Source organism: Aedes albopictus, chromosome 3 (assembly GCF_035046485.1).
Source record: "Aedes albopictus strain Foshan chromosome 3, AalbF5, whole genome shotgun sequence".
NCBI lineage: Eukaryota > Metazoa > Arthropoda > Insecta > Diptera > Culicidae > Aedes > Aedes albopictus.
The window spans coordinates 321,371,589-321,388,136 of NC_085138.1; the positions used below are offsets into that span (position 1 = coordinate 321,371,589).

General features: G+C 39.6%; 1 protein-coding gene across 2 annotated transcripts in view; it reads right to left on the minus strand.

The window, feature by feature from the left end:
* Positions 1-8,036: 8,036 nt before the first annotated feature.
* LOC109623305 (plexin domain-containing protein 2) overlaps positions 8,037-16,548 on the minus strand; it is a 105,005-nt gene continuing 96,493 nt past the window's right edge. For both annotated transcript variants that reach the window (XM_062842793.1, XM_062842792.1), the window contains one exon: positions 8,037-10,522. In XM_062842793.1, the coding sequence (XP_062698777.1) occupies positions 10,454-10,522 (69 nt within the window). In that variant the 3' untranslated portion in view covers positions 8,037-10,453. The remainder of the gene's footprint in view (positions 10,523-16,548) is intronic.

Consider the following 16,548-nt stretch of genomic DNA (forward strand, 5'->3'; position numbering starts at 1 on the left):
AATACCGAAGGAGCTTTGTACAGCAAAGGGAATGTGAAGAAATCCAGCTCATCGAAGTCGAAGGACAGGACGGACTCAAGAATTTGTTTCAATTGTCAGAAGCCAGGTCACTTTGCTGCGAAATGTCCAGAGAAGAAGTCTACGATGAAGCCGAGCAAGTCCAAGGGGCTTTGCAGTATTTTTGCGATTGGAAACGTGAAGACGAACGAGTGGTATTTTGACTCCGGCGCGACCTGTCACATGGCGAGGGCGGAACAGAGATTTATCGATGAAGAGGCGATGAACCATGATGTCGGAACAGCTAACAACAGCAGTATGAAGGCAATTGCGAAAGGTTCTGTATCCCTGGATGGCAGTGAAGGTTGTGTGAATGTCGGAAGCGTGCTCAAGATACCGGATTTGGCTACTAATTTACTATCCGTAAGTACGATTTGCAAACGTGGTCACAAGATGGTTTTTACGGCGGACAAATGTGAAGTATGGGACGAAGACGGAGAACTGATTATCACTGGTGTTGAAGATGGCGGGCTGTACCGAGTGAACCGTCAAGAACAAGCTTTCCTCACGAGCGGTATTGAACTGTGGCACAGACGCCTTGGACATCTCAACGAAGCAAGTCTGAAGAAGCTGAAACAAATTGCTTGTGGTATCGATTTCGAGAATGAAGCTTTAGCCAGCTGTGTATCCTGTCTGGAAGGTAAGCAAGTGCGACAACCGTTTCCAAGCAGCGAATCGAGAACCGAGGAGCTACTGCAGTTGGTGCATTCAGACTTATGTGGTCCAATCGAAGTTCCGTCGAAAGGAGGGAGCCGCTATTTTATGACGTTTGTGGACGATGCCAGCCGGAAGGTGAATGTTTCCTTTCTCCAGAATAAAAGTCAGGCGTTTGAAGCATTCAAGATTTTTAAAGCCAAGGCTGAGAAGCAAACCGGTAACACAAGTTTACAAAATAAAACGAAAGTCGTGAACTTCTGTCAATGACCAAAATTTTTGAAGCACAATTTAGTGCTGATTTCGAAACCGACCTTCAAAAAAAATAAAGTAGAACAGTTTTTGAGTTTTAGCTCAATATCGAGTTTTATAACTTTTCAAAATAAGTAATTTACTAAAATTCAAAAAACTTGCGTTTTGTTCAACCAATTTTAAATCTTTTTTCACCAATTGAAAGCTGAATACAATACCATTCGATCATCTGAATACAGGTTTTGCCCCAGATTGATGAAATTCAAGATATTGGCGAGCTTTAGGGACGATCTTCTTAAATTTTAGCCAAATTCCCAAAATTTTTTGAAGAAATGTATTTTTTTCAATAAGAAAAAAACAACTTAAAAATTCTTTCTCGACGTTTAGTTAACATATCATATGTAGGCGAATTACAGTAAAAATTTCAGCTCAATCGAAGCATTGATTACGAAGAATTAGATGTTTGAAGTGAGCGACTTTGCTTAAAAATAGAACAAAAATCGATTTCAAAGCATCAACCTTGTATGGAAAGTCGAAAAAATTTCCGCTCTACTGTAATTTTTTTCATTCGCGTTTTCGAACTCAGGGCATGATTCTACACCAAAAATGATCATCAGCTTACCGAGTTCAAAAATGCTGTAAACTAGTGTAAGCAGATCAAAATTGTACGATCGGATAATGGCACGGAATATGTGAACGGAGAGTTTCGCCAACTGTTTCAAGCCGAGGGTATTCGTCACCAAACAACATGTCCATACACGCCGCAGCAGAACGGCGTTGCTGAGAGAATGAATCGTACTCTGGTAGAGAAGGCTAGATGTTTGTTAAACGACGCTAAACTAGGCAAAGAGTTTTGGGCAGAAGCAATATCAACTGCAGCGTATTTGGTGAATCGAAGTCCGTCACGAGCGTTGGAAATCAAGACACCTGAAGAAGCCTGGTCTGGTACAAAACCCAACCTGAAGCACCTGAAGAAGCCTGGTCTGGTACAAAACCCAACCTGAAGCACCTGAAGATTTTCGGATCAAGTGTGATGGTTCACGTTCCCAAAGTCAAACGGCGGAAATTGGATCCCAAATCCAGGAGAGCCATTTTTGTTGGATATTGTGAAGACACTAAAGGCTACAGAGTGTATGACCCAGCCAGCGACAGTTTCGAAATCAGCCGAGATGTAGCAATGTTGACTGAAGGCGTTCAAGTTTCGGAAACAAGCCGTACCGAATCCGTCAAGCCCGTAGAATTCATGGAATTGTATTTCGAAGACGTTGTTGTTCCTGCGATAGAAACTGTGGAACAAAGCTGCGAACGGGCTGACGATAGCTTGGGAAGCGAAGATTTTGAAGACGCTTGCGATGAAGTTGCGCTCCCACCGCAAACAAGTAGACCAGCTGATGAAATGCAGCAAGGGTTAAGGCGCAGCGGTCGGGAGCGCCGATGTCCAGGCAAGTATAACGATTTTATTTCTTATGGTTCATTTACTGGCGGAACCGTTTCCTCTCAGATGCCAACGAACGATGCAAATCCAACTGATGATCCAACGAGTTACGAGGAAGTCCTGCGTCGGCCGGATCGAAAGCGCTGGATCGAGGCTATGGAGGACGAGATGAAATCCTTGTACGAGAACCAAACGTGGGTCCTGGACAATCTCCCCGAAGGACGGAAGGCGATCAAAAACAAATGGGTGTTTAAGACGAAGCGTGGTCCCGATGGAAGCATTCAACGATATAAAGCGCGACTTGTGGTGAAGGGATGTTCTCAACGCCCAGGGATGGACTACGACGAGGTATACTCTCCAGTAGTAAGGTATGCGACGGTGCGTTTCTTGATGGCAATGGCAGTGAAACATGACTTGGACGTAGATCAAATGGATGCGGTGACAGCATTTCTCCAGGGTGAGCTGAATGACGAGGACATTTTCATGATGCAGCCGGAAGAATTTCCTGAAGTGACCGGCAAAGTCTGCAAACTCAAGAAAGCGCTTTATGGTCTGAAACAATCTAGTCGAGTGTGGAACATGCAGCTTGATGTCGTCCTGAAAGAATTCGGCCTTAACCGTTCAAGCGTTGATCCGTGTTTATACTGGATGATTCGTGGTGACCAGATGATGTTTGTTACCATATACGTGGATGATTTCCTGATATTTACCAATGATCGGAATTTGAAGAAGCAGTTGAAGAGATACCTATGCACAAGATTCAAAATGAAAGACTTGGGAGAAGCAAAGTGTTGTCTAGGAATACGGATTTCGAGGAATCGTGCGGAAGGCAAGCTTTGGCTGGATCAACAGAGATACGTTGAAGAAATAATCGAGAGGTTTGGCATGGCCGATTCTCACCCAGTTACTACACCTACCGAACCAAGCGTTAAATTGGATAAATCGATGGCACCCAAAAACCAGACTGAAAAGGAGGAAATGGATCGTGTACCTTTCAAAGAAGCGGTTGGATGTCTATCATTCGTAGCACAAGTGACTCGTCCGGATATCTCGTATGCTGTTAACGTTGTAAGCCAATATTCTTCGAACCCCGGAAGGCAACACTGGGAAGCCGTGAAAAGAATTATACGATATCTGAAGGGAACAGCGGAGAAGAAACTGGAGTATTCAAAGCAAGGATCCCCTGATATCATTGGATATAGCGATGCAGATTGGGGAGGAGATCCGGACAATCGCAAGTCTACAACCGGATATGTTTTCACGATGCAAGGCGGAGCAATCTCTTGGTGTGTCAAGAAGCAACCAACGGTGGCTTTATACTCTTGTGAAGCGGAATATATGGCACTACCTCGCGCTATCCAGGAAGGCATGTGGTGGAACAAATTGCGTACTCAAATTTTCGAAGAAGGACCTATTACCATTTTCTGTGATAACCAGTCCGCAATCTCCATCGCTGGTAATGAAGCATACAATCCTCGCACAAAGCATATCAGCATTCGTTACCATTTCGTGCATGACAGTTTACGGCAAGGTGAAGTCAAACTTGGCTATATTCCAACCAACGAGCAACCTGCGGATGGCTTTACAAAACCGATTGCAGTATTGAAGCAAAAGAAGTTCTGTAAGCTCATAGGCGTCGCGGATTAGGGAGGAGTGTTGTAAGTAGGCTGGTAACCGCGTCGCTATAGAGATAAGTGACATTTCATCAAACGAACACTAGCTTGAATTTTTCCATACACAAAAATGCACGCCAATTCAAAGGCTATTCAGATTGCATATGAAAATATTACCCAACTGATTTGGGTAAAACGGCTAAATAATGATAAAACTAACAACCGGGGTAAGAGTGCACATATTTTCCCCCAAGTTTCACTACTACATCTACAAAAGAGACACGCATACATTTGAACGTGATTACCACTATGCACTTGTTAGTTATGTCGAATTCGTTTTTGATTCAGTTCCAACCTGGGTTGGAACTGGATGAGATCACAGTTTCAACCCCAACCCGACTTCGGTTTCGCTTGTACTAAAGTTTGTTTGAGTTTGTTTGACGTTTGTTTGTTTACACATTTTCCGCCAATCCAGTTCCAACCCAGGTTCAAAAACGAATTCGACATTAGATAAACAGTTGAGAAAATAAATCTGTTCATTCCATTGTGTAACGTTCAATAGAACAGTTCGTTTTTCCTCTGCGTATTACAATTGTATTGAATAAGATGATTTTCCATTTCTGTTTATGTACCCATTCCAATCTTTCTCGCTCAACTTCGAAGAAACACTCCAAGCGAAAGAATGCCACCTGATCAGGAACGAAACCCAATCACTACAAACACAAAGTTAAAATAGAACAAAAAATCAGCGCTCTTCACAGCTTCATTTTCAGCCTATCCTGTAGCGCACAGGAGCTCCTTCCAACACGTTCTGTCGCAGGAGGGTCTTGAGATCGAGTCGCAGTCAGAGCAGCAATCAGCAAAAAAAAACACTTACAAGAAAATATGCCATACTGAATGATAGTGTAAAATGACAGAGCAAGTGGAAGAGCCGAGTGAAAGGGGCGATTTTTTCTATTTTGATTTGTCTCATATTAGGCGTTACAGTCAAGGCGTTACTATCTAGACAGTTGTTTAAGGAGTTCCTGAAGGTATAGCATTTAAGCAGCCGTATATTGGGGCAAAACCTGCATTTAAGTAGCATTTAAGGCGCATATACGGCTGAGTGGCATTAATTGACCAGCTGTAAAGGCGCATATAATGCTGAAATAATGCTAAATATAGTGCTTATTGGTTACCTGGGGAGTCAAACGATTGCCAGTGATCGAAAACATCCGTGCTTAGCAGTTCAGTTTCGTCAGAATATGTTGTTTGAATACATAGTATGAATGTAAATCAAATTTAATTTTCTATATTTTTGTTATTATTATGAGCTTTATTAGGGAGATTTTCAGCCCGAGGCCTTTATTACTTATGAAAAGAACGTGAGTTCGAAAAGGAAATGCAATATTTCATGCTGTATCAGATAATGCAAATAATCAATGAGGACAAAAACACATACAGGATAGACAAAATGATCGGGACAGGCAAAATTTTCACTTTTCAAAAAATGTTCAATTAACTGTAACTTTTTGAAAAGTGCACCAAATATTTTCAAATTTTTACTGTATGTTCTTCAACTAGCTGTGTATCAGTGGACAAAATTTGGAAAAGATCGGACAATTATTCACGAAGTTATAAAGATTTTTTTAAAAAGGTAAAATTATCCGATAGCCAACTTTGAGCTGTTATATCTCGGGATTCAATGAACCGAATGTAATGAAATTTTGATCATTTATGACTTATATAATGAGCTATGAAAAACCATTGACTTAACTCAATATTACTTAACTCGGAAGAAAATTATTACGATTAGATTATTTTTCTAATAAAACACCAAATTATTCAATACATCAACATCGTTACAAAATTCAAGATGCAAATTATAGTTCATTTAGTTCCCCTCTAATTGATTTATATATAAATGCGTTTTGAAGGAAAGTAACAACATAACCGCCAATAAACTGAAAAAGTAATGGCATGCATATTAAAAATAGACAAATTTACTTGAAAATCGTGAAAAAAATAAAACCGCTATAACTATTTCGCTTGTTAAAAATTTCAAGTCAAGTTAAATGTTTTCCAGAGTTCATTATATAAGTCATGAATGGTCAAAATTTCATTGCAATCGGTTCATTGAATCCGGAGATACAACAGCTCAAAGTTGGCTATCGGATAATTTTATCTTTTTAAAAAATCTTTATAACTTCGTGAAGAATTTCCGATCTCTTCCAAATTTTGTCCACTGATACACAACTAGTTGAAGAACTTACAGTAAAAATTTGAGAATATTTGATGCACTTTTCGAAAAGTTACAGCTAGTTGAACATTTTTTGGAAAGTGAAAATTTTGCCTGTCCTGATCATTTTGTCTATCCCCTGTAAATCACCAGAAGTATCACAATAAAATTGGTGTAACGACCATTTTCGTGTCAAAAGCAAAATAGATTTTACAATCAAACAAAATGAAAACTGAAGCAAAATTAGATGCCCACAAACACTCCCCACAACAATGTGTACATGTAAGCTATTCAACCCTAAATAGTGTGATATTAAATTTTAGAGATACAGTTGATGTTGGTAGCGAGGGTTCTCGCACGTATTGGGAGTGTATGGACCAGTTGAAAGGATGATAGCTTGTTGCCCGAACGGAAGGAGGTAAAGCGGATATTCACTAACATGCATACATTTTATGAATTTTACGAATGAAAGTTTTATTCTCAACAGCTCAAAGCATTAGCACGATTCCTTTCCATTTGGCAGCAGTTGATTTCAGTTTTTGTTCGCTTTTCGCCTTAACTAAGTCCCCTAAACGCAATCAAATTTAAGTATGACTTCCGACCCCTAGATTTAACGATAGGTAAATTAAACTGTGATTTTCCTTCAACAACGTAGTGATACTGATAAGTGTGTAAAATTAGAGTCCATCCAAAATACGTCAATACGTGATGATTTTCAATCATTTCACCGATACGTCCCTCGTTTAACTTTGTCTGTTGTGTTCGTCGGGATCGAGGAACGGAAATCGGTTGCAGGAAAGGTAGTAAGTTGAACTATTTTCATCGAACGGTTTGTATGGAGTGACAAACATGATATGATGAATGATAAATCGATAACCTTTATATGAACGTTCGACCGTAGAAACATGCTATTCAAAATTGAAATCGAAATTCTAATAAACAAGAATAATTGTTCAGACAACATTAAATGATTTTATTTTTTCTCAATCCGTAATTACATATAAAAAATAGTTACTTGTCACTGATGAAAACTATCTGAAAAATCGAAGTCGAAGAACAGTCACACTTCTTGAAATGAGAAAAACTAATGATTTCTGTTAATTACTTTCGAAAATGATGATAAAATAAATAACACTATTAAAGATGCAGCGGAAGTAGTCAGAACAAATCTTACAAATACACAAACAGATAAATAGAAGAACACAATAAATGGTGACATCAATTTCAGAATAATAGTGTTGAATATAAAACAAACAAAAAATAAGCTAACTACTAACAAAGGAGAGGAGATTTTCAGATGCGATACGCGCAAATCAACACACACAGAAGTTTTAATAACCCTACCCAAGACAAAATAAGAAGACTACCAATAAAACTCAGTTTCACGGAATAATGTTACAGGAAAATTTAATCAATGGTCGTTGGTTTTATTTCAGAAAGAAATCATTTTTTTTTTTAATTTTTTGCAGACATTGTCTCACTGTTCTTCTATTTCGCAGTTTTGACTTTCGAACTTACGTGTTTTTTTATCGAATTCCGATTAAAACTCCGATTCAATAAGGGTGTGAGACGTGTGAGGATATATTTAGCGAGTGAACATAAGCTGTTTGAAAGGTGGAAGCAGCATTACGACGAACACCTGACTTAAGACACTCGGAAATACGACATGCTCGTATTATAGTAGACGATTAGAACTAACCGCATGTTGAGGTAAGTAGAGGATATTTGTACAAAACAAAGATTGTTTACTCTAGTTCGTTGGATCCTAGTGAATTTCTTTCAATTCTACGTACAAAATGTCTAAAGATCACTTTTCATCAGTTTATTTCGATCCTATTGTTCTCTCGTACCTACTGCCCTCCTTTTGCTTAAACATTTGCGTCTGGGTATGGGTGTGAATGCATATATTAAACTAGTCTTTCTAGCATCATCCAGGTGCAAATATAGATTGTGTGTTCGAGTAAATTTCATCAGAAGTTGAAAGATGCTTTAAACAAGCTTGAACAGATCGAAGAACTTTGAATTGAAGGTCCACCAGTCAGTGGTAGTTGTGTTGTATTGTGCATCTAACGGGCTCAGTTCAAACATTTTCGAAAATTGAAAATAAAAAATGATATAAACTTCCGGGATATTTCACCAGATCGTCGTTAAGGCACTATCGAAAGTCGTTGCTTTCACACGCTTGGAAACGATTTGAAGAAACGAAAAGTTTCAACAAAAAGTGATGAGCAAATTAGTCTTTTTTTTTAGTATGCGATGGCGCTTCCTCTCTGGAGCCACCATCGTTCATTGTAGTCTGTTTAGTTGTAGTTGTTTAAACAACACTTCTACGTTTACAGATTTTGGCTCGAAAATTGTGGGGACGGTCGTTTCATTTCAGGGGGGGGGGGGGTTAGGTGGATCTTTCGATTGAGTATCGTTCATCAGATCTACTACTGCATTCAACAGTTCATACAAGCACACGTGAAAAGCGGTGGCGATGGAAAGATGTCGCTCCTCGGATTCTGAATAAATTGAATGCGTACCAACGACTTCGAGAAAAGAACGGCGCCGTGTTTTGGCTAGAGTGTGTTCAGGTAAAAGCGCAGTCAAATGTGGGATAGAGGCAGTTATGAGCAGATCCGGTTTAGAGGTTTTCTTCATTATCTTTTCGTTTTCCTTAATACAATTAAGTGCGTGCCATCTGCATTTCAGAAGCGGGAACCCGTATGGTATAGAGTAGTTTGGCGTAGGGTCTTTTGAGATGAAGTAATTTCACAAGTACAAGTACATAAATAAATGAAAATAGACACAGAGATACTATTGTTTGTGGATTTTCTACAACACTGTTTATACTTCTGTTACAGATTTGTCTCTATCTACCGTTTTCACTAAGTTAAACTGTAGAGTTGATGCATCCCAGTCAAAACAACTGATAGTATTAAACCCGTAACAGAGTAAACAGAAACAGATGATAAATACATGTAATGTATTCCAATTGTTATTTCATGAGTATTCTCGTTCATGTATGCCAAACGACTCTATACCATACACGGCGTACCCGAACTCCGGGGTTGTGTCTCCTCTAAAGCTAAGCGATTAAAACTGCAGTGTTTGCGGTGTTTCCAATTTAGTTGTTTCTAAAACTGTGTGTCTGACTACTTGATTCCTAGAGTATGTATAATTAATGTTTTCTTCCTAGCATTAAGGTTTATCATCTTCTTTTGCACATGTAGTCTTATCGTCTAGTTCCTATCGGGTTCGTTTAGTCCTCTCTCTGTTTGGAAAATATGTAGTTGATTATGCTTTTCAAACCTAATGTACAGAGTGTTTAGAATTAGTGAACGGTGGAAGATGTTTTAAAAAACGGTAAATGTTTTTTTCAGTGTGGGAAATATTTCCGCCGTTCAAGCGTTTGCAATTTCTAGAAGTGATCCAATTTTGGTGTAAAATTTAGGCTGCCAATTTCAAAACTTACATTTACAATTGTCTTTAAAAGAGAAAAAAAATAGACGTATCACATCGTATTGCAAGCTGCTCCGGCTTGTGACAATGGTTGTCGGAGTTGGTGATGCTGAAATGTTTCCGAGAAAATTGCACAAAAGTGGGGAAGAAGGGCAAACTTCTTACTTTCACAATCGGTACTAACTTAACACTACAACTGGACAGATTATCTGTTTCGCTAAAATATAGGTGTAAATATCACTACAACTGATTGAAGGATAGATTATAGAAAACAAAACACTAATAATAATTGCAATTTTTAAATCAGGAATATAAGGCGGGGTCTGGGCCCCTGGACTTGCTCCTATCATCTTTAGAAGGGGTTAAGTAGTTTTTCAGTGTCAATTTTTCATAAAATAGAAACGTAACAAAGAAATGTCTCACCATACGTACGCGTTTTCTCCTCTCTAGCTCTCCTTTTGTTCTCTCATTCTCCTTCTTTCGCTAGCTATCGCACATACTCACTCAAACAATCAGGTGTGCACTCTCACACCTGCCCATTCAGTCACCAAGCTCTGTCGTGAAAGTGTAATCGGCAATCTCCAGCCCATTGCCAGCGCCCGTCGCATCTCCCGCAGGTTCGTCCAGCTGGTACAGGTAGCTGAGCAGTCGTTCCTCCTCGTTACCGACCAGATTCAGCATGCCCAGTGGCCGGTGGTACTCCGGATGCTGCGGATGGTACAACGGTTGCTGCGGTTGCCGGTGCTGGCGATGGTTGCGATGATGATCGTGATGCCGTTCTCACATGTGTATGGTGGCGGCCGTGTAGCGGGCCTCTCCTCGCCGCCAGGACCACTTGTTCGGGCGGTACTGTGGAATTGAAGATCGAAAGAGATCATTAATTCACTAATTCAAAGGACATCAGATCAGATGATGCAAGCATAGTTATGAGAGCGATCAAGAATTCGGTGAAGAATGGGGGCGATAACTAGATGAAATGAAATGAAACAAACAAATTATAATGCCACCTTCGGATTGGCCGATCCGAGACTCTAATCTTGGACAATTTCTTAGAGAACTTTGTGGCGGAGCACCGTAGCTGCAAATGTAAGCAATTACGAGAGTATCGTGATTAAAATCAAACCAAGAATCAAACCCTAAAGAAGGTTCGCTCCACCGAAGTGGAACGCCTAAAAAAATAAAATTATTCGATGCAAGTTTGTGTGTACACTATTTACTTGACCTATTCCTGCCAGAAACTTTCTAGAATGTGTGGGGTATGAACAAAGATTAGTGACATTCTCCTTTGGTGTCCTTCCCCTAGCAAGCGTGGATAACAGCAAGCGTTATGACTAGGTGGGCAGTGTGATGCTACCAAATTTAGGAGTAGAGCTTTGGCGGAGCAAGTTGCCTGCATCGCGCGGTCCCGTATCATGCCAAGTGATTCTACTGTAGTTTGCTAAGATGGATGGGAACGGTTTGCTCCGGTGATTTACGCAATATTCACAAAGTGACAGCCATATTAATGTTTTTTTATCTTCATACTGGGTACTGTGATCGAAGAATAACGATGTGAGGTATGAACAAAGATTAGTAACATTCCCCTTGGGTGTCCTTCCCCTAGCAAGCATCAGTGACAGCAATCCTGACAGCAATCCTCGCCGTAACTATCCAAGTCGGCAAGCCTCGTTGGATAAGTGTACGACCGTGCTGTACACTGAAAAACATCGACACGATCGATTAATGTGTTTTGGCTTGTGAGCTGAGTCAAAAGCGTCCACGTTAGTCTGATGTTTTTTTCCAATGAATTACACAAGTTTACAAAATAAAACGAAAGTCGTAAACTTCTGTCAACGACCAAAGTTTTTGAAGCACAATTTAGTGCTGATTTCGAAACCGACCTTCAAAAAATTTTAAGTAGAACAGTTTTTGAGTATTAGCTTAATATCGAGATTTGCAACTTTTCAAAATATGCAATTTACTAAATTTCAAATATATTGCGTTTTGTTCAACCAATTTCAAATCTTTTTCCATAAATTGAAAGCTGAATCCAATACCATTCGATCATCTGAATACAGGTTTTGTGTCAGATTGATGAAATTCAAGATATTGGCGAGTTTTAGGGACGATCTTCTTAAATTTTAGCAAAATTCCCAAAATTTTTTGAAGATATGTATTTTTTTCAATAAGAAAAAACCAACTTAAAAATTATCTCTCGACGTTTATTTGACATATCATATGTAGGCGAATTACAGTAAAAATTTCAGCTCAATCGGAGCATTGATAACGAAGAACGAAATGTTTGAAGTGAGCGACTTTGCTTAAAAATAGAACAAAAATCGATGTCAAATCATCAACCTTGTATGGAAAGTCGAAAAAATTTCCGCTCTACTGTAATTTTTTTCTTTCGCGTTTTCGAAGTCAGGGCATGATTCTACACCAAAAATGATCATCAGCTTACCGAGTTCAAAAATGCTGTAAACTAGTGTTATGTGTATCTTACACGTTAGAATAATCTGATTCATAACATGGGTATCGCACCAAAGCTTACATCACCGAATCAAATGTAACTTACTTCAAAATAATTTTTGTTGCACTTGGAGCTTAAATAGCAATGCCTTTAACTGAATCCATCAGCCAAGACATTCAAATCTCGTAGGTAATATGATTGAAAATGAAGTAATTTTGCAATCGAATTTGCGCTACTGTTTTTTCCAAATGCATATCATAACTGGTGACACATGAGCCATGAAAAAACCGTCAAACTTCAACGGTTTTTCATCATGGCCAATCAACTGGTGGAGAATTCAGCTGAGTTGCAGCTCACCCAAGTAAGTAAAAAAAACATTCCTACAAAATTAAATTAAGAGCTTCAATTTATATAGAACCAATTCGATTAATTTGCTACCTGATTATCGTTTTTTCTTCGGTAGAGAGCCTAGGAGAGGTCGGCGGCTCCGCGGGGCAGGATGCGCCTAAGATGGCTTATTGCGGATAAGGTGGACCTAACTGCATTCATTGTCCGGGGTACTCGAAGTGATTGGCCTAGGATCGGATCTAGTAGGATGCGGCGCAGTATCATAACGTCCGAGGCCATAATGTCCCAGGACTTTATGGCGCATTTTTTCGGGGCATAACGTCCAAACGTGCAGGTATGTCACGAAGTCCAAGGAAAGAAGGCACATAGGATATTATGACGCATCCAAACTTTTGGACGTTATTTCGTAAAAAAACGCGACTTAACGACCGGGACTGTATGGCCTCGGACGTTGTGATCCGGCCCCGTAGGATGCACCATTCGGCGGAGATTCAACGAAGTGAATTCAAGTATCCAAGTGAGTAATGTTTAAAATGTATAAATTATTAAACAAATTCTTATAGCAATTACAATTTTTGAGTTTCAATAAATAGCTTGCGTGAAAAAAGTAACTAAGTGTAATTATTGCCTGGAGGACTACATGAGCGACATGACATTAAATCCATATGCTTCGTAACACGTAATTTATGTTCAGCATAATATGACATTTATGTGTTACCAAGTTGCAATGCATATGTAGGGTAAGTGTACCAATTATGGCTATAGTACCAATTATTCGCCATAGTTAATTTTCACCCTTTAACGATGTAAATGAACAAGAAAAAATTTGTGAACAACAGATTACGTTCACAAAAGATAGTCGCTCTCATTTAAACTCCACATTTTCCTCAAATCATGGTAGAAATAAATCATTTTCCTTAAAATTTAGGCTTCCTTGCACCCTTTTTCGCCATAGTGTACCAGTTATGGCTAACCCCATAAGGAATGCATGCAAATAGTGCGAAAAGGAACCGAAGTTAAAAAATATAACCATAACTGGTACAGGGTTACTATCATTGGCACACGCTGTAATCAATACTAAAAGTAGTTTTGGATCCGTTTCTATATTTTTCCTGTAAAGTATGGAAACTAAGCTGTCTTTTAACTTATTGATGACATTCGTTGGTCTTCTAGTTATTTTTGTATAAAACGCTTTCCTTAGGTAGTGCCATAATTGGTACACTTACCCTATTTAATTTAAATTTTGTGTGAGGTACACATTAGAATCATGTGGATTGCCCATTGCTCAAAGCAAAAATTATGTTGGCGATTCTATATGTGCCACACGTGACATTCATGGGTTTTACAATTTACGCAAATCTATATGTAAAACACATTACTCGGACGTGTAAAATTTTTTGAGTGTAAAAATCTTCATTCTGCACCTTGTTGCGTAAACTACTATTTTGTAATTGCGTTGCGAATTCCCCTACTTTTCACTTGCCAAGGATGGAAATCTAGTGATCATGATCAGATCTCGAACATATCGCGGTTGAACGGAATCGCGCGATCATAGCAACAACGATAACATTTTGTCGTCAAGCATCCTAACAAACTACGGTCCGAGAAGAATGATTCGCTGGGCATGTGCGGGCGCGATGCGATCGTTATCATGAAGTCGAAATGATAAATTCGTGATTTCATTCACTTTTTGGGCATTCTTACTGCTTTAACTTCCAAATATGCTTATGAATGTGTTATTTCTAATCATGAATGCGGTTTACGGGTGCATAAGTGGCATAAATTGTGATGAATAAAATTTATCACGACTTGTAACATGATCCGATAACGGGTCATCACGCGATAAAGCTTGCATCAGATGCTTTGATTGTCTCTGTGATACGAGCACGGTGTGAGGTATCGGCATCATGCTACTGCAGGAACAAGGCTATCTTGGATTATTCGTATCCTGTATCATTTATCGCTTGAAGTGATTTTCTTCCATCCTTGCACTTGCGGACACAGTGTTAAAACGGCCTACTTTGCTTCACTAAAGCAAAGGTGCCGAAAAGTACAGACTTCCTCGCTTTCGGTGCGTTTCCAGCCGATTTTCCTAATTATTTTTTTGTACAAACACGTCGGAGCCGTGCAGGAATAAACCACTGAAATAATGATGCAGATTCGTTGGCACATTTCCGTATTTATATAGATTAACTATATAAGTTTGTATATATACGGAAGACAGAGAGGGTTTGGCTTAATTTTCTGTCATTTCAGGGAGCGACTAATGGCGCCTCAGCCTAAGCTTTTGAGCCAAGACAAAAGGCAGAAATACCTTTTTTGCAACATTAACTGACGACACTAACTTTCTAAGTCTGGCCACTCACAACATCTGTGGCACCAATATTATATATACAGTAGACGTTCGATAACTGCAACATGTTTACGTTTCACTTAGCGAATGAAATTCGATAACTGCAACAACTGACAGACGTCAAAGAACTGTCAGTTGCTGCAGAATGTAACCAATGTGCATACGGAAAACATCGCACTGCAACAAAAGTGCATGCAAAAAAAACATCGCATCGTTGTTGACATTTCGTTTTGACGGATAGCGGTGCAATAACTGCAAAACTGTTGCACTTAGCGAACTTGCAGTTAAAAAGCATTGCAGTTAAAGCGTTTGCACCGAGCGAACGTCTACTGTATATACGGAGTGGTTGGTACGAGAAGTCCTCGTACTATAGTTTATGGACTTCGTGGCCGTGTAGCTAGGGACGTCAGTTATTATCTGGTTGTAGCATACCATTAACGTAAATGACACAACATTGAGGACCGACTGTAGCAAACCAATCATACCCACACCGAAAATAACAAACAAGTGCAAAAGCGCACTGTTATGCAATATCAACAGAACATATGGAAGTCATTAACCACGAGTGCATCGTTCTATCGACTCTCTCTCTCCACTTCTACTTGTGAGGTACGAGGGCCGATAGCATGCGGCGTGGAAGGATCAAATTGCAAGCCTAGCGCCTGGCTTAACGTAAAACAAACCATAAGCATTTTTGGATATTTGTCACTCCAGTCGTCTCATCTATGTATTAAGCTATTTGTTATGTTAAACCTTGAAATGTATTGAACCTTGAAATGTATAAAAGGGCAAGTGTATCTGATGAATAAAGGATTCTGATTTTGAACTCGACCCTGACTGGTACACACCTTTCAGGCTATCGACTATTCCAAATCTGTCTTCTGAATTGTACCCCAACTGGATTACTCCAGATTGGCTGTACTGTTGAGAAAAGTCCAAGTTCGAGTCTCTATGTGAGCGACTCGAGTTAGTGCGCGTCTTCACCTCGTTCCCGCCGAGAAACAAACGCTTTGTCCTAAGCGGTGCATGTCGGTAACAAAGCCGCTTCGCAACAAACGCATGTCAGGCGATGAGCGCAATAAAACAAACATCGCTTGCCGTGCGTGTGCCGATATTCCGGTTTTTCTGCCGAAATTTTCAACCCACATCATCGAATTCATAAGCATTTGGACGAATTAAGACTCTTGCAAACCTCAGAGTCGAGTTTCAGTTGTAAAACAATGCGAAAATCACGATGTGAATAGAACGAGACAAATATTCCTACCAGTGTACGCAGAATAGGCCACCGCAAGCGAAAAATAGGAAACAAAGAAGGCACAGCAACAACGCTTTGTTTTTTCGTTAGCAGATAATGACAAAATCGCTCCCGAGTTTGTTCACAACAAAAACGGTAGGAATATTTGTCTCGTTCTATTCACATCGTGATTTTCGCATTGTTTTACAACTGAAACTCAATTCTGAGGTTTGCAAGAGTCTTATTTCGTCCAAATGCTTATGAATTCGATAATGTGAGTCGAAAATTTCAGCAGAAAAGCCGGAATATCAGCACACGCACGGCAAGCGATGTTTGTTTTATTGCTCTCATCGCCTGACATGCGTTTGTTGCGAAGCGCCTTTGTTACCAACATGCACCGTTTAGGACAAAGCGTTTGTTTCTCGGCGTGATCCGTTTTTCGTACCCTGATTCCTACCGCTTTTGTTGTGAACAAACTCCGAAGCGATTTT